Raw genomic sequence first — 25,867 nt, 5'->3', positions numbered from 1 at the left:
AGGGAGCTTACTGTATACCAGGCACTGTTCTAAGTGCTATATATCATTTTATACATAAACCATTTTATCTTCATATCAGCCTGTGAGGTAGCCACTAAATTATCCTCATTTTGTGAATGAGGAAACAGAAACAGCACAATTAAGTAATTTGGCCATGCTCATACTTATAAGTGTCTGGGTCATATTTTGAACTTAAAGAGGAAGACACCGGAGTCCACACTGCATACAGAGCCTTCTAGTTGAGAAGCTAGCGATGCTAGGATTCAGTCCTGGCTCACCACTTCCTCATAGCAAAGGCTACATTCATGGGATGCATACAGTGGCCCCAACCCTGTGCTAAGCACCATCAACACATTTCTCATTTAATACAACACCTACAGGAAGTGAATACTATTGTCATCCTTAAAAATGAGTTGATTCAGTCTCAGATAGGGTAGCAACTTGTTCAAGTTTACAAAACTAATAAGTTAGAGCCAAAATTAAAGATTCAATATGCTTGACCCCAGAGCCCATGGTACCACTACAGTGTCCTGCATCTGACCCTTACTAGTTATCTTTTTTCTTTTTCAATTAGAGTTGACATTCGCTCTTATTTTATATTAGTTTCAGGTGTACAGCCTAGTGGTTAGACATTTATATAATTCACAAAGTGATCCCTCCAATTAATCTAGGGCCCACCTGGCACTATACATAGTTATTACAATATTATTGACTATATTCCCTATGCTCTACTTCACATCCCTGTGACTATTTCATAACTACTAATTTGCACATCTTAATCCCTTTCCCTTTTCACCCAGTCCCCAGTCCCCTCTGGTCTGGCAATCACCAGTTTTCTGTATCTGTGAGTGTGTTTCTGATTTGTTTGTTCATTTATTTTGTTCTCTAGATTCCACATATAAATGAGATCTTACTAGTCGTCTTGAGCATCTGACCTCTCTAAGCTTCAGTTTCCTCAGCTGTAAAATGGGAAAAATATTAATAACTATCAAAAAACCAATGGGAGGGTGGAAAAAAGAAAGATATGTGAAGATGATCCACAAACTATAATGTACTAGACAATCTTAGTTATTATCTTTTTTTTTCTGAATTACTCTATATTTGTTCCTTCGTGCTTTCAAATACTTATGAAATAATTCCCTGACTAAAAGCAAGTTTCTGCAGGGTGCAAACAACGACTCCTCTGCTTGCAATTTTATCTCTCATAGTATTTGGTATAAAATTTGGATATATAGTTAGGCACATAGTTAGGACCTAATAAATGTTTCTTAAGTAAGCACAGGCATGGGGAACAGCAATGCCAGAGATTTCATCTGAGGAGGAAGCTTGGTTAAGCCATTTTACAAAGGCTAATTCTGATTTTTAGCCAATAGTTCTCTTTATAATGCATGAAATACACGCTTTTGTTTTTGTTTTTGTTTTACTTTAAAACAATGCATAAACTAATATAAATTAACCTCAAATCAATGTCGGAAAAGACTCAAAAAAAAAAGCCCTGTTTTTCACTAAATCCCTAAACCTGAGATGTTCATCCAATCGCAGCTCTTTCAAAGGATCATGTGTCTAGAATAAGGAGAATCTACTTAATGGGAAATATATTAGTGTAGCAGGACTAGTGAAAATGACTCCCCCTCTTCTTGAATTTTCTAACCTATTCTCTACTTAACAAAGATTAACTCTCTAAATTTTGTAAGTAAAGACGTTTTCTCTACTACTAGTTTGATCAGTGTGTGACCATTATATTATCAATACACACTTTCTACAAGACATGCCGTAATTCCTATTCTTTTCCAAGTGAACGAATTCAGTCTTTCCCAAAGCTGAAGGTTTTGGCATGTGTAACCCCTCACTGATTTATTGACATAGCATTTTTAAAGGGTGGAGGGGAGGAAAGAGAAGAGAGAGAGCAGGCAAATCACTTGCCTCTATCTCTCCCCTGTCGAGTGGTTCCGTGCAGGAGTATCCCAGACAATCCCTGTAGCATGGCCGTGTCTTTAGTCCTGAACAAGGTAATATAGCAAATGAGCCTTTTTCCCTCCAACATGACTAGTTCCTTATGTGGCAGGGTCTTTGCATTTGCAGGTCATTTCGTGTAGGGTTCTTGTCCCCAGATTTCCCCATACCTGCCACTTTTCCACCTTTCAGGTTCTTTCTCAAGAAGCCTTCATTCCTAGCTGTTAGCCCCTGCTACTCAGTCCCACTCAGTAACCCCATTTAAGCATCTCCACAGCATTTTCTAGGCCTGATATTACCTTATGTATTTATTATCTGTCGCCCTTAACTTTAGTATAAGCCCCTTGAGGGCAGAGAAACGTCCTCAGATGCTTGGCACAGAGCAGATGCTCATTAAATATGTGTGAATTTAACTTTGGAAAAAAAAAACTCCTCCTCCCCCAAACTCCACTTCTATATCTATCCTTCATCTCCAAGCCAGAAAGGCTGTACCAAGACCATATCTAAGTAAGTGGCACTTCCTGGTCCTTGGTGGTGCCTAGCAGACTCATTGTGACTAGAGCACTTCTGCGCTGCCTGTGGCAGCCTCAGCTCAAATCCTATTTATTTTATTTTATTTTTTAATTTGTTTATGTGGTGTATCACATTAATTGATTTCCGTATGTTGAACCATCCCTGTGTCTCTGAGATGAAGCTCACTTGATCAATGTGTATAATCTTTTTAATATGTTGCTGTATTCGATTTCCTAGTATCTTATTCAGGATTTTTGCACCTGTGTTCATAAGAGATATTGGTCTGTAGTTTTCTTTTTGTGTGTTATCTTTACCAGGTTTTTATATCAGAGTAATATTGGCCTCATAAAATGAGTTGGAAAGTATTGCCTCCTCTTTGATTTTTTGGAAGCATTTGAGGAGAATAAGTATTAAATCTTTGAATGTTTGGTAGAATTCACTGGTGAAGCCATCTGGTCCTGGACTTTTACTTTTTGGTAGGTTTCTGATGATTGTTTCAATTTCCATGCTTCAGCTCAAATCCTAATCCACACCCTTAGTGTATTGTTGCAAGGAGTCTCTATCATTAATGCCAGGGTTCAAATTCCTGCTCTGGCTCTTACTAGCTGGGTGATCTTGGGGCTAGTTACTTAATTCCACTATGTCTGTTTCTTTTTACAGAGGGGATATATAGCACCTATCCTAAAGAGTTGTGAAGATTCACTGAGATAATATAAATGTACCAGGCTGAGTCTAGTGCCTGGCACAAGGTAAAATCTCAATATATTGTAACTCTGAATTTATTAATGATGCAAGAAAATTTACACTTGTGTCACTAGTCCCTTTACTGTGGGAGACCTCACTAATTGATTAGACCATTCTTTTATTACAAAAAAAGAAAAATCCTCGCAACCTTCCTAACACCACCCTCACCTAGGTAGCCACTACCAATAAATCATTTGGAATTGTCATGGAAATTGAAATCTATTAGCTCTTCCTACTTCAGAAGCTTTTAAGAAGCTGTCAAACAGGATTATTAACATTGAGCTTGGTGTCCGAGAATAAATCAGTAGTTATTTTTGCCTCTGGACAAGTGGCAAATTCAGCAGTATACATCTATGGAAAAACTCATTAGCATGGGAGAAGAGGAAGGAATGGAAGAATCTGCTCTTGATAGGTGAAGGTAGAGGGGAAGGCTTTTTCTCCTCCCATTAGGTTTGTCTACCAAGAGGTTATACAAATTAGGACTTTTGGAAGGCAGAGTGTGAGCAGTGCTCTGATTTGCTCCCTCATGTATGACTTTGGATGATATAGCTCTGATGGAAATTGGGAGGGAAGGCATCATTAAAGCTTACAGCATTTCTCCTACCCCACAGGTTTACAAAAAGAGAATGAATCAGATCACAAAATTGTTTACCTACAAGGCATTCTACACAGTCAATATAAATATGTTATATTGTCTTGCATCCCAAGAAGAAGTAGGAACAGGGCCATTTGGGACCTGTGGATTAAGGGATTTAAGAAATGAGCACATTAGCATTCAATGCATATTTTAAGGGTTTTCCCAAGTGTTTATCAATAAATGGAAGTGAAGGTGAGGTTGAACCAGCCAGGTACTTAACACCAAAAAAAAAAAAAAAAAAAAGATGTAGCATTCCTTCTGAGACTTGTCCCCAATGTGCACAGGCAGTGATACCCTTGGCCATTCCTTTTCAGCAACAGAGAGCTATCCTCTCTCTGTCTCCATCACAATCTGGCATGAGATGTCTCCATTTATTCATCTTGAATCTGTAATGTTACCCATTCTATACCTGTATGTTCCATTCTGTCCACCTTGTTCCCCTTGCCTAGGCCTTCTCCTCCAAAGCCCACTACCCCTCCCCATCTCAATTATCTATCTCGGATCTACTTCCCTGTGCAACACAGCTCAGCCCATTGTGCAACAGACTCAAGAAATCCTGAGCAGAGAGGCTGAGAGGAGACAACTGGGCCCCATTCTCAAATCAGGTCTCTGGGAGTCCTTGGAGCATGTCTGTTAAAAATGTATCATTAGCCTGATAATCCAGAATTGACCTCAGATGAATAAATATTAAAATCTTTGGAGAAGGATCTTAAAAGAAAAATAAACAAAGGTTTGATTTTCTAGACTTCTTTTATAGTTGGTTTCCTCTTCAAGAAGAATGTTAGCAAGATGACTTGCTTTCAATTGAACTAAGATTCTTTATTGTGAATGGCTATTTACATGAGCCTTGCAGAAAGCTATTTCTCAACATCTCCATCAAAACAGAAATTACTACAATAATATGTTCACTTAGCTCCTGTCAACCTGACACCTCCTCCATTGTCCAGAAGAGAGAAGAAATACTAGTCCGTGGTTATTATAAATGACATAAGTGAAATTTTATCACATATATATTTTCACCCACTACATTGCTGAATCCAGTAAAAGTGTGTTTGTTTTTTGCTTTTCTTAAGTAATGATAAATCAATAGAATTATTTGGCTTAATCTCTTTATGTTGACAGCTCATGGTAAATCATGAGGATGGAAGGAAGAGTGGACCATACTAGATTTCCTTTGTATTGTGTCCTTGAATCTCCAAGAAACTTTTCTCACTGTTCAGGTGACCTCACTCCCTAGGCTAGCTTAGCTATTCATGGGTAAACTTGATTTGCAAGTATACACCCATAGTCTTTCATTCAGTGATACCCCACATCGTTGATTTTTCATCTGACTTCTTTCTCTCCTTTCATCACATTGCCATTTGTCAGTCAATTTTATTGACCAGTCAGTGTGTTTTTATTTTTTAATTCTTTTAGGCTATGTAATAATGATGAGAAAAGACAAAAGCTGATAATATTCTAATCTGAATTTTTTTTTCAAGTGGTTCGTGGAGGAATTCGGATTGATACTACTGAACGTGACAGCTTCCATGAATGTCCTGTAATGTCTCTTGCAGTACCTGGTAAAATCTTCATATTCTTTCACAAGCATATCTATTATATTGTACATACAAAAGAACCTACCAGAGCATACAATTATGAATAGCTCGATCACAGAATTCCCCTAAATTAGTATCTAAAGGCATAAAAGCAGAGGTTAAAAATTGTTAAAAGCAACAAATATAGTGCAATGCTCCCCATAAGCATTTAATAGATACTCACTAACAGACTAAGAGACAAAGAAAATACCAAAATGTGATCTGTGCCTTCATAGATATACAGTCACTGATAAACCACAGAAACTTATGATGTGAAGCTTCATCAGCCTCTGAAGATTATAAATAAAGAGAGAGCAACAACAACAACAAAACACTGAAAATTCTGGAGCTGAAATTAAGTAATATAAAAGGCAGAATGAGCAGAACACTAAACACAGAGGAATAAATAACAACTTCATGAGATAAAACTTCCCATCATAGCACACTTATGCATACAAAATGGTTATCTTGGTTTGGATTCCTCATACTCAGAGACATGAATTTAAGTGTAAGTATTTTGTTTTGTTTGGAGTATGATCCTAGGGATCTGTGTGAAGGAAGAGAAATAAGAAAAGATAAGAGATTACCACTAAAGGAAGAGTTATCAAGCTGCTTTGGGCAACTTGAGCTGATACCACTGCGGAACTCTGGGAGACAGTGAGAAACATGCCTCAAAATTATCTCAACCAGGAGATGTTAGGAACTTGGGTATTTATCCACCAAAACCTTCACCTACCCAGCATTATTGGTTGGGGCTGCGTCCAGGGATGTTAACTCTCCGGCACTCCCGGCTTGCTCAGGTTTTGGCTGAGCATGTTCCCTTGGCTAGAAAAATCCCTCAAAAACTCACAACTTTTTGCACTAAGCAGCTTTCAGCCTGAAGAGGTTCATGTTAAGGAAAAACGGACAGAGCACCAACAGCACCTGACTCAATGGAAATCTGAATACGTAAGTGATTAAAATATGACTAACTGTATAATTTGATTTTAGTCCTTTGATTGCAAGGAAAGAAAACAAACTTAAGATAACCAAGACAAATTAAATTTATTTTAAAGATACCGTTAGGCTCATGGGCTTACAAGTAGAGAAAATAAAGTAATGCCAAGTCTAATGGGACCTCTAACAAGCCATTAAGAAGCAATGCAGCTACTTTGTCTCTTTCGAGGGCCAAACTCATGACTGGTCTCTGCTGGTCTCTTCCATTCATCTCTCTTTACTACTATATTAGTCGGGTTAGGTTATGTCACTGTAACACAAAACCCTCACATCTCTGGCTTAACACAATAAAAGTTAATTTCTCCTCAGTTGTTCTCCAGGCAGTGAATCAACAATTCTGATAGCTGTTTTGTATGTGGCAATTCAGTGATCCAGGCAGCTTTGATCTTATGGTTTAACAAAATCTCAACACATTTTTCAAAACATGGTACAGGAGGTTTTTACTGACTCAGTCTAGAAGTAACACACATCATTTCTACATATAGTCCTTTGGCCAGAACTGGTCACAAAGTCTTGCCTAACAACAAAAGGTTGAGATGCATAGTCTCCCATCTCTCAGAAAAGAGACCCAGATGTTGCTAAGCACTGGTAACGTCTACCATGCCAGACATAATTCCTCAAAACTTTAGCTTCCTTGTAACCAAATTGGCTAATTTGGCTGCTAGTACGCTTCATGACCTTTCTGCTTAGCCACTCAACTAACGTCTTCAGTCTTTCGGGTTTACGATGTCAAAATCCTAAGAACTCCTATACTCAGTGTCATCTAGCATTACCAAAAGTAGTAACACTAAATTTTTTTTTTTTAAATGTGGTGTGAATGACTTCTGACTTTGAGACTTAAGCATTAGAGAAGAGCCCCGGGGCAATGTTTACTGAACACTTAAAGAAAAAGGATTTTGCAACAAGTTACTTTTTCTAGCAAACTACCTTCTTCTTAAAGGCAGGGAAAAAATATTTGAAAACTTACAGAATGTAGAAAAATTCACCAGGAAGGCAGCTCCAGAGAACATTATAAGGAACAATGGCATTGGAACTGTCCTGGAAGACTTGAGAGGAAAGTAGCTATGATTTCTAATAAGGATAGAGTAAGTGATATAGGTCTGATTAACACTATAATAGCATATATAAAGTAGAATTCCAAAATATAAGATCTGAAACATAATAGATGCTTCCGAATTCTGCTATATAACAATTAAGAGTAAGTAAGAGAAAGAGAATCACAAGTAGAAGTGCTCACAGTTCTTCAAAATTACCTCAAAATTCTTCTAAAATTGTTTATTAGATGTTTTCCAAATTATAACACACGCTTGTTACGAAAAATGAAATAACCTGGTACAAAGGTATATGATGATGTGTTCATGTATAGGGTGAACTGCTACCAGATTGGGCAATAACAACTTCTGAGGAAAGCACAAATTACTGAAACTATAATACAAGCAATTCTCCTTACCTATCTTGAGAATCTTCTCTTTTTCCTTAGAGTTCAAGAATTTTATCTGTATATGCCTGGGTCTTTCTTCATCAAGATCATCTGTAATTCTAAAATCCTTTCAATCTGTAATCTCATATCTTTCTTTGATTCAGGAAAATTATTTTTTCAATTGTGATTTTTTTCCATCTGTGCCTTTTCCCATTCTGGGATTCCTATTATTCACAAGTCGGGTCTCTTGGATTTATCCTCCAACTCTCTTACCTTAATACAAGATTCATTAAACCTCCATCTTCCCAGATTCTTCTGTCTACCCTTTCTACAGTATTAGCAATATATTACTTATAGTTACATTTAGTACCACCATCTTCTAGTAGTACTAAATGGGCGAAACATTCTTAATTTACTATAATAATTGCATAATTAAAAAGACAAAGGAATATCAACAGTAAATAAATATAGAAATTATTAAAAGATAGTACAGATATAGCAAGTGTAAAGTAAATATTAACAACCCCAGAAAAAGAAGTTTCCTCAAAACTTCTTTTGAAATAGAACATCACTCCCATCACTTTTCAAATGATGCAAATTTTACAAAACACATTCGGCAGTATCATTAATCACAAACTAAGTACAGAATATTTTTATCTATGTATCAGAGAATCTTACGTGCCAGAATCTAGAATCAGCATCTTTCATTGATTTTCGCCCCCTACAACCAAAGATAGTTGGTTATAGGAGAAAGTGGGACATGAGCGAGAATTCTTTCTCCTCTGAGTTCATTCTTCAGAATCAAAGGGACTGTTGTGTTAAAAATTAAGCATTGTAGTCAAAAGTAAATAGGAACACATCTAATTTTTCATTGGTAAACAAATGTTTATTAAAAAATGGAAAAGCTGCTAGAACATTTTAAGTTTGCTCAATTCATTGCTAAAGGACATTGTTTGGGTGACTAATTTACTAAGTTCCAGAGGAAAATCAGGCACTTTACACAAATGAGAACATCTGCAGTCATTCCAGGAGCGATGAAAGTACAGAGCTATCAATCCTTGTGCTTCAGGGCATGGGCTGATCTGATCACCAGCTGGAAGAGAGAGGATATTCCCTATAGTATTTCTATAATAGCATCAATTACATTCAGATGTTTGTTTCCCTTTAAACACAACTCATTGGGGGGATTTAAAATACATTATGGCCAAATAGTGTGCCACAAAGGGAAAATCTTCAAAGGTTTACAAAAATATTTTAGATAAATTAATTAAAAAAAAAAAACTCTCAGGGAAGGTAAGCAGAAGAACATAGAAGTTAACAGAGATGATTTGGGGTGTTTTATCACACACAGAATGTGACGGAGAGTAGAACTCAGCATTTGTTGATAAATGAATGAGTGAATGAATAAGTAAAGAAATGGATTTACATGTGCCTGGATTCAAATCCCAGCCTCATCAATATTTGACCATGCTTATCCTTAGTTTACTCATCTTCAAAATGGGGACAAATGTACCTACCTCTTCTTGTTATTACTGAGCTAGGTAATGCATATAAATAAAACCACTGCCTAGAACACATGACGAATAGCAGTCATTTTAAGAATTCACCTGGGATTGATTTGGCTAATTCCCGAGATCTAACAATTAAATCATTTCAGTATATCTCATTATAGATCAAACTGAATATTGACTGTACTGTACATCTGTATTGTACTGAGTCTATGTGAAACCAGCAGTATATTACACCTAAGACTATCCTTTATTTTGAACTAAGCATAAGTTTTCTGCTAGTAAGCAGATCTCATAAATGGTGTCTTTGTCCGTTTGGGCTGCTGTGACAAAACACCACAGAGTAGGGAGCTTATAAACAACAGGAATTAAAGTTCTGAAGGCTGGGAAGTATAAGATCAAAGTGTCTACAGATTTGGTATTTGGTAAGGGCCTGCTTCCTCATATGGTAGAAGGGGCAAAGGAGCTTTCCTGAGCACTTTTATATGGCCACTAATCTCATTCATGAAGGCTCTGCCCTCATGACCTGATCACCTCCCAAAGGTTTCCACTTCCAAATACCATCACCTTGGGGGTTAGGATTTCAACATATGAATTTGGAGGAGATACAAACATTTAATCTATAGCAGATGGCATAATGTTCAAACTCATAAAAAAAAAAAAAGAGTAACAATTGCTCACCTTGAAATGTCCAGAGCCCTGGCCCAAAGTTACTGTGAATTTCAGCCGAATGCATACAAAAGTCATGGAGAGGATTGTAAATTGTGAGTGGTACTGACACTTCTTGTTAACAGTTTCTTAATAATTACCTACTTATTAGCAATTTCTCTTGGGACCCCTAAATTAGATGTATTCTACAGATCAGATAATGTTCCAAACCCAAATGAAGAAATTCTGTGCAAACAGAGTACATACGTCTTTGGATGCTCTGGACTCAACTAGTTAAAAATAAAAATCACAGCACTTGCAATTAATGTAACTTTAAATAACAATGAGAATTTTTTTCCCCAAACAGTGATCAACTGCTGTTTTCATTGCAACTGAAGAGAGTGTTGGAAAGATAGCCTAGTTTATGGGACTGTTTTTCCAAGGGCAGGGTTATAAAAAGTCCTTTTTTTCTGGTCAGTAAAATGGTTTTAAATTATAAATGTTGCTGCATATAATCAAATTATCTCTTTTCTGGAAGACGGGAAATTGAAAGATTTCTTAGAACTTAGAGTTTTTGTCATTATTTCATGACTCACTCAGCAAAAGGCAGCCATGTACTATTTCAAATAAGTTACTGCCTCAGAATGTTGCTATGTCACTTGACTCAAAGGTTTTTCTTTCTTTTTGTCCTCTATTATCAAATCAACAGTTCTGTAGGCAAGGGGCAGATATCTCCAGCAGTATTTGGGGAGAGGGAGAATAAGGGTGCTCAATATATGAGAATACTAGAACCCCTCTATCACCCCCACCCCTCTTCCCCGTCACCATCACTTAAGGGAACAGAAGAAATCCACCATTCCAAAGCTGTGGTAAATCCTCAGGCCACGTGACATTGCATAATGCTATTTGGAGTCAAATATTGAGACTCCTTAGTAACACAGTGATTCATCTGGAGCTAGTTACTGAACTATGCATACCCAGGAATGGGTAACCCATTGCTGCCTCAACTAAACCAAAAGTCCTGCTGGCCTTAAGGAAGGCTCAGCCAGATGCTGAGAGCGAGCAGGGTGAGAACACAGCTCTGGGAGGCAGGGAGATTGAAGAGGGGACAGAGGCATGTTCACACCATATACCATAAGAAGCCTCTAGGCCAGCTGAATTTAAAGCGGAAGATGAAAGAGAGAGATTTAAACTAATATATTGAGTCTTTACACCGGCCACCTATTTTAAATCTCTAGGAAGTCGATATTATTGTTAGACACCAGAGACTGACTGAGGGTGAAAGACGCAACGAAGCTGTTGCCAGGGCTCCTGCCCAGCGCCGTCAGACTGCGGGGATGGCGTGCGCCAGGGGCTGACTTCGGCAGGTTCATGAGGGGGACAAAAGCTCGGCTGCCATGCAGAAACCTAGGCTTGAGTGCGGGCCTGCCAAGGCTGCTGCCAGCAGCAAGAGGAGAAGGCGGGGGGGGGGGGCGGTCTGCTATGGTCGGCGTGGAGACCATTACTGGAAGCCAAACGCAGACTGTTGGCGAGAAGCACTAGCTCCCTCCGCCAGCCCACTCGCTGCAGGGAGGGGTTTCTCACGCCCCCTGCTCCTGGGTGACTGCACCGGAGGTCGGAAGGAAGCAGAGCGAGGGATGAGTCATCCCGCCTAATTCCTCCTTCCGGGTCCCCTCGCCAACGCACGCCAGCCCCCTCCTGAGATCATGCAGCAGGGAGTGAAGGCTCGGTTCATCCTCGGGAGTCCTCCACGAAACCCCCCGTGGCCTGCGGAGGAGAGGAGAAGGACGGGGCGTGTGACCAATGAGAGCTTCGCTCTGCCGCCCGTCGTCCAATAGGCAGTAGTTTACACGTCGGGGCGGGACTTAGCATGGCAGGAGGGGGCGGTTCGGGGCTGGCGCGCGGCGCCGCGGTTCTATAGCTCACGGAGTGCCTCGTAGGGAGTCCGCGCCTAGGCGACGCGGGAAGGCGCCGCTGCTGCTGCTGGCCAAGGTGCTGGACACGACAGGCCAGTGGGCCACCTCGCCAGCTCAGTTAGCCGTTGCAGCCGCCGCTGCCTCGCTTCCCGCCGGGTCCCCATGGAAGAGATGGAAGAAGAGTTAAAATGCCCTGTGTGCGGGTCCTTCTACCGGGAGCCTATCATCCTGCCCTGCTCTCACAATATTTGTCAGGCGTGTGCCCGCAACATCTTGGTGCAAACCCCAGAGTCTGAGTCTCCCCAGAGCCGTAGGGCCTCAGGCTCCGGGGTCTCTGACTATGACTACCTGGACTTGGACAAGATGAGCCTGTACAGCGAAGCGGACAGCGGCTATGGCTCCTACGGGGGTTTCGCCAGCGCCCCTACGACCCCGTGCCAGAAGTCCCCCAACGGCGTCCGCGTGTTCCCCCCGGCTATGCCGCCGCCGGCCACCCACCTGTCACCGGCCTTGGCCTCAGTGCCCCGCAACTCCTGTATCACCTGCCCCCAGTGCCACCGCAGCCTCATCCTGGATGACCGGGGGCTCCGCGGCTTCCCCAAGAACCGCGTCCTGGAGGGGGTAATAGACCGCTACCAGCAGAGCAAAGCAGCGGCCCTCAAGTGCCAGCTCTGCGAGAAGGCGCCCAAGGAGGCTACCGTCATGTGCGAACAGTGTGATGTCTTCTACTGCGATCCATGCCGCCTGCGCTGCCATCCGCCCCGGGGACCCCTAGCCAAGCACCGCCTGGTGCCCCCGGCCCAGGGCCGCGTGAGCCGGCGGCTGAGCCCGCGCAAGGTCTCCACCTGCACAGACCACGAGCTGGAGAACCACAGCATGTACTGCGTGCAGTGCAAGATGCCCGTGTGTTACCAGTGCTTGGAGGAGGGCAAACACTCTAGTCACGAAGTCAAGGCTCTGGGGGCCATGTGGAAATTGCACAAGGTGAGTCCTAAGAAAACCCACCCCTAACTCCCCGCGCCTCTGATCCTCTGGTTTTGCATCATACAGTCCTCTTTTGCGCACAGTGCATCCCTGCGGGGGCGCAATGCAGGTGCCTACAATATTTGCTTCCGCTGTCTGGTGCATTGCAGGAAGCGCAAGGGGATCATAAACGGCGCACAGGGATGTTGACTATTCCCAAGAGTTGTTGCGGGGATGCTTTAGTGCGGGTCTCCCGGGGAGTGCTGCCTGCTAGCCAGGCGCAGGGCGCCCCCTCTCCGCTGCGGATGTGTATGTAGCTTGCGGCCGAGGCCAGCATACGAGAAAGCGCTGCGGAACTGGGCAGAACAGTGCCAGTGCTCAGTACCTCCAGGGCCCCTCCAGAGCCCCTCCAGAGCAGATCAGGAGGCTGGGCTCTGGCCGAGGTCCGCAGGGGGGAGGTAGGGAAGGTTGGGTAGCGCGGACCGCCCGGGACTTGAGCTGTTGGTTAGGCAGGCGCCGTGAGTCACAGCCAGCGCGGGAGAAACGTCGCGGGCTGAATACTGATGAGTCCGCGCTGGTCCAGACCTCGAGAACCTGCTGGAGGGGATGCGAGTCCCAGTGCTGTGTGCCTAGGAGGCGGAGGAATCTGGAGGCTGGTGGGCAAATACTATGACAACACGGCTTGCAGGCTGTGATCGTGATCATCCACGACGGTACCTGTGGCTGGACTAGCAGGACCTGATGCTTCTGCGCGGTCACGGCCTGAAAACTAGGCAGACATGTCTCCCAGGGTAACCCATTCCTCCTAACCTTCCACACAGCCATTTGTTCAGGATTCAACCCTTTTCCTCTTTCAGTAGTTGTCTGCGCAAACTTTGAGACACCTGTTACCAGATTTATCTTTCTGGTCTCTTTTGATGGCGCCTCCACCAAAGCTAGCTTCAAGAAGAGTGCCTTCAGTGTTAGGTCATATCATTCCACTGCTCAGAATCCTCCAGTTGTCCCTCACGTTTCTCAGACAGTCCTTAGAATGGTCCACCAACACTCATATGACCTGTTCCCTTTTGGCCTTAGCGACCTCGTTTCCTCCCCCTTATTCCCTCTGCTCCAGCCACAAAGTCCTTCTTGCCATTCTCCAACCAACACCAGGCACCTTCTGGCTCCAGTGCCTTTACATTTGTCATTCCCTCACCCTGAGATACTCTTCCCCAAAATATACCCACATCTAAGTGGCTCACTGTCTTGCCTCCTTAAGATCTTTCTCCAAATGTCTCCTTTGCGATAAGGCCTTCCTGACTGCAATTGCTGCCATTCATCTCAGACACTCCTTAGTTCCTTCCCTTTATTCTTCTCAGTAGTAGTTATCACTACCTGGCATGGTACATATTTTAATTATCATGTTACTCTTCTATGTCTATTGCTTCCCTCCACCCCCTTGCCCCCAGTGGAAAATAAGCTTCACGAGATGAGATCTTTATAATGTTATGCCCACAAAGCTTGGAAGGAAGGGAAACACTCCTGAAGAGTATTTTTTAAATAATCTAGTTAGTTAGAGATGTGAAGGGCAGGGGTTCAGGATTATTGTAGGGAGGGTTTCTTCCCATCTTTTAACTGCAAGCCCAAGGATAAGGCAGGGTAGTGAAGATGGTGTGTAGGCCTCAGCTATGGCTCCTCTCTGGGTGTCCTAGCATTCCTTGGAGCCTGGAAAGGCTAGGCTTTGAGAGAGGCCATTGAAATTTTATTTACAGAAAGAAAAAAAAAACATTTTCAGCATTCAGGGAAGTTTTCTCAGCTCAATATTAATTGAATGTAATCTATGTTTACAGTCATTTGTGTTCTCACACATAACCCATTAAACCATGTCGGTCCTGATAGAGATTTAATTCAGCACAAATTTGAGCCCCAAGGCTTATGCCACTATTTTGAAAATACTTCAATTAAAACTTTTTAAAATGATAATTTTGAAAGTTCGAAAATTTAGTTCTTGGCCAATTTTCATTTCATTTTATGATTTCACTCTTAAACTGCCAACTATAGCCTATGTTGAATTGCCCTACAAAACTATCCTTGGAACTATGAAATTAATTATCCTGTCTGGAAAACGAACTTAGAGCCACACACTAATTAAGACGGTCAAACCGCAACATTATTTTTCTGTGAATAAGAGTCTATACTTTATCCATCAAGATTAAAAACAACCTTTAAATCTTTGTCTAGCCCCATGTAGATTTGAAATGTTAAACCATTTGTTTTATCCATAATGGAAGTGATAAGTACACCTTGTGATGTGGAGTGGTTTGAAATTTGGACGTCTGCTAAAAAAGATAAGACAAAGTAGGCTAGAAAGAGAATGTTGTTTTTTGCTTTTTTAAGGCCATTTCTTCTCTGATCTCTTGCACATTTTTTTTCCCAAATTTTGTTCAGTCAATATCAGACTTATTAAACTGCCAAGAAAATATAAGACAGAAGGATGACAGATTTTAACATTTGCTTATCATCTGTTAGATGAACAACAAATATTACTCCCCCACCTTATCTCCTTAATAAGATAGTAAATGTGTTAACACTGGATTTTCTCATAGTCTACTTATTTTCTAGTTAATGATACCCCTTATCTCCACAAAAGTTCATGGGCCAGAAATTCTATGCCTTTCAAAAATAGGAGAGCAAAGAATTACACTAAATATTTCTCCCAAAGTTGAGCAATCAGTTATCAACACATGCGATTATTAGACCTGAAAGTTTTCGTTAATATTCTACCATATTAATTAGCCATTTCTAGAAAATTAGTCATTTTCTTTATCTAGTGATAAAGGAAATCCTGCGAATAAATATTTTCTGTGGGCACTAATTCATTATCTTCCACACTCAAGACAAAATGACTGGTTTTCTTTTTAATTGATTTTAAAAACAACCGGTTAAAATTCATTAGTTGTCAGTTTACCAAGTTAAAATATTTTTCAGATATAATAGCCTTCAAAATCCATGAAAAATAATGCATGAAGTGGCCTTACAAAGATAAATATCTGGTAAAAGTTTTTACTTAGTATCAGCATTTGCTATATTCCTTTATCCAACTTAGGTTGGTATAAAGAATTGCTACACACAAAAAACGATTTTGAAGACACTTTCAAGTAAACAATTAGAATTATTGTTATTATTTTGTAATTGAAGCAATTCATATTCCTAAATTATCATTATCTTTGAATTCCTGGTGTATCAATCATTGAATCAGTAATATATTTGTAACCATTTTTTTGTGTTTGTGCTATTGAGCAAGAATCTTCCTTTGTATCCTAAGCACTGACTTTTCATTCTGACTCTGTCTCAAATGTTATTTATCGTCTTTTTTTTTTTAATGAAGATTTGCAATTTAAACATTTTAAAATTAACTGTTAGTTGTTATGCTTTCATTTTCAAAGTATTCTGGGAAAATATTTGCTTTTTAGTGTGGTGACATCTCATCAAATATTTCTGCAGCAAAATGTGTTATTTAATGTAACAAAAATGATATTCAGTTAACTATATATCAGCAGTAAACACAAGATAATCTAGACGTTCCTCTGGTAGCATATGTTCATGTTTTTTAATTTTTAAAAAATTTAGTTCTAGTACAATCAGAACAGTCTGTGTGCAATGTAAACATACTTAGAAGTATTAAGGAGAATGCTACAGAGAAATAAATCATTCCTCTTTGTACTGAGACATAACGGAAAGAGCTAGATGACAGGAGGTCTGGATTCCAGACCTGATGCTGCCAGTTACTTGCCGGTAACTTTAGGCAAGTCTCATAACCTCTCTGTGCTTCCTATCCACAGGGATGTAAAGGAACTAAAACTATATTGTGAATGAAAACTCCATTTTTGAAAGAATGATTTAAGTGTTTATATCTTACTAATTTCAGTTTGATGCAACAGAAAGTTTTTGCACAAAATAGAAGTTATTGTCTCACTCGTAAACAACTACTACATAAAAATCTCATTCCCCAGTTTGGGGTACTTTTCTTGCTCCTTTCAGAGCACAGAGTGCAATATAAAGGCTACTCTGACAAGTGAACTAAAAGAGCCATATCATTACAGGTCCAGAGAGAATACTCAGCTGAATTAAGCTTAAGGAATAAGAACACTACACAAAGATATACTTATATATTGAACAAAGATATCTTGTTTTTCAATAACAAAGCTAAAATGATGCTGACATAACTCAGATTTTTTTCAGATTCTGCAGTGAAATAGTGTTGTCACTTTGAAGTTTTAGAAATTGTTCTTCATATATGTGCCATGAAAAGATGCTGTGAATTAGAATTTTAAGTCAAATCACAGTTTGCATAAAGTAAGAGAAAATTATCACAACCATCTGTTATTAAGTAATAAGAATAATACACAGGCAAAAATTACCTTCATGATCAGTACGATTAATTGCACTTCTCTCACCTCAACACTTTTCAAAGTGTGTGTGCATATAACTTAACCTTGGCAAAGAGGATAGAATTCATTAAGAACAAAATAGTTCTAAATAATATCAGTTTTATTAGGGATCATCGACTGTAAGGGACAGAAATCACTTAGGTGATCTCAGAAGATTTCATGGGAAATGAAACAAAAGCAGCTCTCAAGGACAATAGAATTGGAAAGGCAGAAGCTACATTTACGTCTCGGTGTCAATCAGCTTGGACTAAATTATGCTGCAGTAACAGTTTCCAAACCTCAGTGAATTACAACAGCATCTAATTTCTTACTCATATTGATGCCCACTGAGAGTCAGCTGTGGCCCTCCTCCATATCCTTCTTATTCTTGAACTTAGACTGAAAGAACATGTTTGAGATATGCCAACTTTATGTCAGAAGATAGAGAGCAAAGCAGAACCGCTCAATGGCACTTAAAGGTTCTACTCAGATGTGACATGTCACTTTTGCTTATATTCCACTGGTTAAAACAAGTCTTGTGGCCAAACCTGGTGTTCATGATGTAGGAAATACACTCTTCCTACAGAGAGAGGCACCAGAGAAAAGTCCTGTAGGGTGGGCAGAGACTATTTTGAACAAATAATATAGTCTGCCACATGTTTAGCTCTCTCATCTCTACTTCTCTCTCAGGATGGGCCTCCTTGGCCTACACAAGGCCTGATACAACTCTTCTATCCCCAACTCAGTACGACATTTCAATTCAACTGTTCACTGTTATCTAACTAATGCCTCTTAGTTCACATTTCCAGTTTACCACCCCTTTGGTTTAGATGGGTGCAGGAGACTAGGGTGAGGCAAGTGAGACATTCGCCTCAGGCGCAAAACTTGAGAGGGCACCAAAACTCAGTGATCGAGATAGAAAACCCTGTAATGCAATATCTTAAAAATAAAAGCGAATGCAAAAAAATCCACAATGGGAAAACTCTCAGCATTTTAAATAAAGACAAGATCCGTAACAGTACCATGCGGAGCCATATTGGAGGCTGAGTCAAGAGGAAAAATCTGTAATACTGATCCTGCCTTTGTTGAAGATTTTGATCTTTTGTTCACCATGGATTTTTTACATTGATATTTACTTTTTCAATATTGCGTTAAAATATTATATCTGTTAATTACGGAAGTTTTTGGCACCCCCTTAAATTCTGCACCTGAGGAGAGCGTCTCACTCCCCTCACCCTAGTCCTGGCCCCGATGAACAGTCACTTGATGCAGACCTGGCTCCTACTCTCGCTGTCCTGCAGAAGGAAAGCCCAAGGCAGAATGCCTTTGAGGGTAGTGGAGGCAGGGAGGCACTGACGAGCTCCACTCTTACAGTCTAAGAGGAAGCCATTCTGGGTGCAGAACGAAGAAAGCCCTTTTGCTCTACCTGGATGTTCTGCATTTTAGCTACAGCACTAATTTCTTGAGCTGCTTGGAGATTGAGGCAATAGAGTTGTTGATGATGGGAACTGAAGACAGAGAAGTATAGAGAACACTGATAGCTGTAGCTCAGTGCTTCCTCTCCCCAGGAGTGCTCCCACCACCAAGTGGTTTTTGTGAATATTCCTATTACCTGTAGTATAGTGACTGTGGCCATGTAAGAGGATAGTAGTCCTCCTCTTTGATTTTGTATAAGTGGAAGGAGGTAGGACAGAAGATGCCAACACATGATTTTGCCCTAACTTTGGGTGAAGCAAGTATGTAGTTGGGTTGGGAGGAAAATAGCACCATGTAGTTTTATTTCAATAATTCCATGTATTTGTTAGAAGAAAAGAGCTCTAGTAACAGTGGAGTTTAGTGGTCTTTGTTCATTCATTGATGAACACTTAGGTTGTGGAAACTTTTGAGCACTTCACAAGTTTGGGAAACATGATTGCAGGCAATGATTAGCCAATAAGTCAGTGAGGAGGTAAGTGTTCTTAATTTCTTATGTACGCAGAACAGACTACTCTAAAATTCCAGCCTCTAGATAAATGTCCCTAATAAGCCTACTTAAATCTTATGTCAATTGTGAAATACTACAAAGACAAAGAGGTAAAAACAATTAATACAAGCTTTTGTACTATTTATATGCATATGTTGAATATATATTGGCTTGAATATATGCTGCCTCCCTTTCTATTACAAATAACTCCTAAATTTTATTTTAGACATCAGTAATACTAATGTAATATGATTAAATATAATTAAAATAACTGTGGATCTACTTTGAACTACTTTCAGGCTTTGTATACAAGAATACCAAAAGACTAGTTTGAGGTTTTCATTAAATTGTGGTGGATAGAAATAGGTTGTTTTTAAAGTACTTTTGATAAAGCAAAATAAAAGAGAGAATTTCAAAAGGTTAAAATTCGAAGTTGCTCCTGTGACGACATAGCACAACAATTTGTGAAAGTTAAAGGAGTAGTAGTGCTTTGCTAATATTTTCATATTGACGTTCAGGGTCAATTTTTAACTATGGAAGGAGAGGTGGCTATAAAATGGCCACCAGCAGTGTAGCTAGATCATTAGACACTTTCTAGGTTTTGTCAGCAACATGTCTAATTCATCCCAAAGGACATCTCAAAGCCAAAAACATTTCCCTGGGGTGTTCTCACAGAATTTTTATCCCCAAACTGGCCCCCTGTCTTAAACTGAGACAATCTCAGAGAGAGATTACTCAGAAAACAATCCGATACGATTGCACAGAATGCACTTGATGTCATTGTCAGGGAAATTATCATCATTTTATTTCACTTCTGTTTGGCCTTTGCCTTGCCATCTTTTTAACTTTTCTGGTTTTTAGTGCAGTATCTCGGCCACAGATCTAGTCATAGTCCCATCTGCCCAAGTTACCTCTTCCTTCCTGACCTTCAAGGCCTCCCGGCTTCCTCAGTGAGCCCTCTACTCCCATCCACCATGCCTGCCTGTCACCAATTCCTTAGACTAGTCCTACAGATTACCTGACTAAGCTGGCCAAGCCTGCTCAGGCGAGCCACACTTGACAGCCCTGCACCAGACCAGCCTGCCAACCAGGAACCTGAATGTTGCTCTCCACCCACGAGAGCTACCCTGCACCAGCAGCACTCCCACGTCGGCTGGGTTTGAGTATGGACGCATCTTTTTTAACTGTAGAGAGTTTTCTTCATCTTGACTGAATCATTTTAAACTGAAAAAGGCAAGAAAGCATCTCTTGAGTTTCTAGTCATGAATAAATAAACATCACTGACTTTTCTCTCCTGCTCAACATGACTATCTCGAGAGATTCATCCACACTGTGGTTACAACCCCCACTTGTACCTGAATGTCTGAAACAGGTCTGGTCATCTCAGACCCCTCCCTTTCACAGTATGGTCTCAAACTCTCCTCCGTCTTCTATCCACCCCCCTCCAAAGTGCCCATCTCTGTGTTCTAACACTGAACGTCCTCCCACTGTACCATTAGCATCTCCCACTGGATCCTAATAACAAAGTCAAACACTGTTTCCGAAATGTCTTTGTTTCCCCAAGTTCCGCACTTAGTAGATGTTAGAGAAAGATTTGTTTAGTGAAGGAATGAATTAGTAAGAATTTTAATGATTAGCAACATATCCCAATACTTTGTTTTTCATATTAACCCGATAGAATAATTAAATTTGAAAATCTGTTTCATACATTTTGCAAAAAAAGGTACTGAGCACATGATACGTGTGAAGTACTGTTCTAAGCCCTTTTTGGGCACGTTGTCATTTAATTTTCAGAATTCACACCTCTTCCTATGAGAAAACTGGGACACAGAAAGGTTATTAAATCATTCCAGTTTTAAGTGGCAGAGCCAAGGTTTAAATCCAGGCGGTCTGGCTCCAGCTCATGGATAACTGCTATTCTGTCCTACCTGCTGATGACCATAAGACATAGGACATATAAAGCACGGTTTTATGGTCTTATACATCACAATGACATAACAACTGAGATCCCTTAGTACTCATGTATGAAAATTACCGAGGAATTAGAAGTCATTTGTCTTCTAAGTTTTCTTGTGACAAAAAAAGTTTAAAGAGGAAAGTGTGGGGCAGAGGGAAGGGAGAGACAAGTATGCTGAGTATTCCATAGACCAGATCATCAGCAGTGCACCGGTAAGACCAGACTACTTGTGAGAGGTCCATCCTGCCTCTCTGTCAGAACCCAAGAAGCGACAGATAGGCAGGAAGGTTATATCGGCTCTGGCATGGCTTCATTGTCCCTCTTCTAATGAAATAATCATTTTAAAATTGATAGACAAAATGACATAAAGGAATAAATAGAGGTGGGTTTTTTTTTTTTGACATTTTAAGTATCTTTATTTCTGCAGATCTAAAACATTTATAAGTCTATCTTGGAAAATATAAAAATATGTTTGAACCTGTAAGCAGGTATCTGCTCTATGTTTACTTTCAGTTTTTTTCTGTACCTTTTGCCAAGGTAGTTGAAAGAAAATTCGTGCATCTCTGTTTAAGAATATATACCTGACCCACATTTTACCATACATATAAAAAGGAATATATGAACTGGGAAAGCCTATTATTTAGAAATGGATTTAAACATGATCAAATAAAATTGTTTTCTTGTAAATCTTACCTAGGACCAGAAATGCATTTTTTATACTAATAGCACTATTCAAAGAAGAAATCGGAAGTAGAATGCTAAACATTATTGTTTGGTGTAGGAAAAGCCACTTTCTGTCATTAGCTAGTACACATAGATAGTTCATTCTCATCTACTGCTGATTTATTCATGTGAAGCTGACTTTCTAGCCAGATAGCATCAATTCAGCTTTATTGAGATTTTTGTTTATCTTTTCTTTGCTCTTACTTTGCTCAGTTTTCATTTTAAGAAACAAATAACTGATGCCAAATACTTATTCTCTCCCATGCTCCAGCAAAAACCTGCTGTGACCTGTGCCGTACAGCAGTCTAAGACATTATCTAGTCTATGAACAAGGCAGGTTGCAGAGAGAAATGTGAATATGAAGAGTTAAACAGCTTCTACCTAAGGCTTTTTAACTTTAAAGGGAGAAAATGTTTGGAAGGTCAATATACACAGGTTCAACTATGATTACAACTCACCAAAAGCCAAAGGGAAATGACTCTATAACATAATCTACCATTCTTGGTCATCATCTGTACTTCATTTACTTTTCATCCGTGCAAATAACCAACAGCTGATGTTACTATAGATGTGTGTAGGCCATTACATAGTACAACTGATGATATTCGTGCCATCACCCAGACACATCCGTTCATGAAATTGATAAAATGGTGTCGCTTATGTTCTACCATCTCCCACGCCCCGCAAGTGTGAAATGTTATCCCAAGAGCTTTTGCCACATAAATCAGCTATAAAATTGGACATCCATCCAATCTAATAAATCTTACATGGCACAGATAAATCTATGGTACTTTTAATGAGCAGTTGTTATCAATATTATTGACCATCAATCATCTGGCCAAGACTTGGCAAGGAAATATAACAAACACCTTTCAGCATACCATCAATGAAATATGAAGAAGCTTGATGTTTACATTCAACTTGTGGCCATCTTCTGCCTTTATGGAAGCAAATCTGACATTAATAGAATTAAAACATTATTTAGTATTACATAAAATGTTCTCTACTTTCTAGTTTGAGGACCAAGAAATATAGTAAATAGAAACCTGTATGAGCACTGAGTTTCAAAGCTGTCCTCAACCAGCACAGTAAGGGTTCAGAATATAACTACCATTCCCTTACATTTCAAAATCAGCACATTTACACCTGGATTGAGACATGGATTTCTGATTCTTCTCATCGCTACATATAATAAATTTGTGGAAAATTTGAATTGATAGTGAGATTCTGCTATGCAATGTATGAGGGTTTCAATTTCTCATATCATACCCAACCCTTTTATTGTCTGTCTTTTGACCAGAGACACCCCAGTGGATGTAAAGTGGTATCTCATTATGGTTTTGATTTGTAATTTGCTAATGACTAGTAATACTGAGCATCTTTTCATGTACTTGTTGGCTATTTTTATCTTTTTTAGAGAAAACATCTGTTCAAATCCTTTGCCCATTTTTAAATTGGGTTACTTCTTTTTTATTGTTGAGATCCTTTTATATTCTGGGCACTTAGTCACTTTTAAAATGGCAAGAACAGAGATGTGAGCCTCTTATTTCTCAGAAGTACTTACAGGAAATAAAAAGCAGATACATAGTTGAGTGTGAGGGAAACTTGTCAAGTCTGGCCCACAAGGACTAACTGCTAATTTCTTGTCCCAAAACCTTTATTAGCCAGTTCTGAAACAGAATGTGAATAAGCATTGCCAGGATTGGCTCCTGACAAATAGAAAACATGGAAAAGTCCAAAAGTAGGAGGGGAAATAATTCTGTTATCAAGGTCTCTGGATATGGTGGCTGTGCCTTCTCACCTCGAGTTCCACCTTCCCTGACTTCGATAATAGAGTACAATATTATAAAGTTCCAGTGGTGCTATGATTCCTGTTACTTACAGGCTACCATTGTGGCATTCAAAAAAGTCACTTTAGGATGTCAAGATGGTGGCTTCTTTCACTCCATTTAAGAGTTATAAATTGATAGAAAGGACACTGGATCTTTGAGATCATTTGCCTAACCCCCTACAAAGTCAGAAAAATAAATTTCAGAACACTTCAATAAATTACCAAAACTACACAGTATGTATTACTAAAAAACTTTGATTTCTTAGAACTTATATAAGGAATTATATAAGTTGCCGTGTGTGAGTGTGTGTGGGTGTGTGTGTGTTTAATGAAGCTCAGTTGAAACTATAAATCTCTCTTTTGGTGGCTCTCCTATGCCCCCCAGACAACTATAATCATAAGGTTTTTTTCCTATACACCTGACCACAACTATTAAAGCGTGCCTTATTTTTGTTGTTTTTCTCTTTAAGGGGAAATTATATATGTCTATACAATTGAATTAGTATTCCTTCATTATAAGTAATATTTTATTTTTTAACATTGACCTTCAGTAGATCGTGCCTTTGCTCAAATGATCGATCTAATGGTAGGAGTTCCAGCACGAGGCTAGAAAAGGAAGAATTTATAGAGATTAGGTTTTGCTATGTCCCTCACACAGGGAGAGCTGCTGCATTGCAGTATGGCTGTCCCCTTGGATTGGCCGGCTGACTGGCTGGCTGACTGGCTCTTGCTCTAGCCAAAAGTGCAAAAGTGTGGGATGAAGCAGAAGAGAATCTTTTGTTGCTCCTCTCCCCTTCTGGCGCACTACTTGCCAGCTTTGTTGGCTTTTTACTGACCACTAGTGCTCTTTACTCCTCCCCTACACCTGTAGTCTCCTGTGAATCTTCAGTCTGTAAGCCCAGATTTGGTTCCAATACGTGTGCTTTTTTTCCTGATCATCTCCATGCTTTCTTCTGACTAGTGTGTGTCTTGTCTGCTTGTCCGACTCTAGAACCTTGACCAATAACTTCTGGGGATTCTCTCTGCCCAGTCCATTTGGCTTGTGCATCTTTTGCCTCCAGCCTGACACTAGATTTCCCAGCCTTGGCTTCCTTCCCAGTAAAAGTCCAAGCGCTGACAGTTCTTCAGATCATACCTTGTGGGTAGCAGCTTCAGGGCTGGCACTGATCCCAACAATAGATTACTGTAATGTATTTGGCTGATCACCTGTAATGTTAAAATGAGATTATAACATATATATCTAGGCTATATACAAATTCACTCACATAACTCTTTTCTTTTGAAACATGCCATAAAGTGATTTAATAAATACACACACAAAATCCATTGACATATAGCCACCACTGAAATGAAATATTTCAGATGTTTAGTAGAACTTAGAAGTTCTGCTTATGTTGAGGGCAGAAAGTACAGAATTATTTATAAATTTTGTCTGCAAAACAGGGAAGGAATGATTTAGTAGGTAGAATATTATTACCCAATTTGGAGGCTAGCCAAAGACTGGTGAATTATTCTCTTCTGAGTGGAGCCAAATAGCTCAATTATAGTTTCAGTCCCTCAAGCCTTCTATTTACTATTACAAAAACAAAGTAATCAATTTGCCATTTATGTTATTTAATTTGCATGTTATGATGGCTTTGGGTTATTGTCAGTTATTAAGTTTTCTAAAACTATATGTACAAAAGGTTATTATTGTGAGATACAGCCATCAAAAATTAACCCAGTATTTTTAGAGAAATTCTTTAATTAGTATGTCTGAAGGGATTGGTATAAAATTTGCATAAATATTAGATTTAAAAATTAATTTCATTTAGTATTCATTTACATCTTGATTTTCTATAGGGATTCAATTATGTTTATCAGTGGTATATTAAACCCACTATATTCCTTCCTGTCATACCGTTCTTTAATCTTCCCAGCCATGCTAAGGAATTTAGACGATCTGTATTCTGAGCTGTTTCTCACTGTAGCTATCTCAATTCCCAATGCAGGTTGGGTGGGCCCTTATTGTTGTTGATTCAGATTCAGGGTACCGATGGTATAGCCTGAGACCACCTGCTGTTTAGCTGGTACTGAGCTCCAGTTTTATTCAGCTGCTCAACTGGGAAAATT

General features: G+C 39.7%; 1 protein-coding gene across 9 annotated transcripts in view; it reads left to right on the top strand.

The window, feature by feature from the left end:
- Positions 1 to 11,632: 11,632 nt before the first annotated feature.
- The window catches only part of TRIM9 (tripartite motif containing 9), a 99,698-nt gene continuing 85,463 nt past the window's right edge, over positions 11,633 to 25,867 (top strand). For 3 of the 9 annotated variants that reach the window (XM_036239219.1, XM_036239221.1, XM_036239217.1), the window contains exon 1: positions 11,636 to 12,896. In XM_036239219.1, coding sequence (XP_036095112.1) covers positions 12,075 to 12,896 — 822 coding nt within the window. In that variant the 5' untranslated portion in view covers positions 11,636 to 12,074. Of the gene's footprint in view, positions 12,897 to 25,867 lie in introns of all 9 variants that reach the window. The other 6 variants (XM_036239223.1, XM_036239222.1, XM_036239218.1 and 3 more) reach the window with 5 other exon arrangements.

This window comes from Rousettus aegyptiacus, unplaced genomic scaffold (genome assembly GCF_014176215.1).
Source record: "Rousettus aegyptiacus isolate mRouAeg1 unplaced genomic scaffold, mRouAeg1.p scaffold_m13_p_3, whole genome shotgun sequence".
Taxonomy (NCBI): domain Eukaryota; kingdom Metazoa; phylum Chordata; class Mammalia; order Chiroptera; family Pteropodidae; genus Rousettus; species Rousettus aegyptiacus.
The sequence above is the reverse complement of the archived record's forward strand: the minus strand, read 5'-3'. Positions and strand labels throughout refer to the sequence as shown.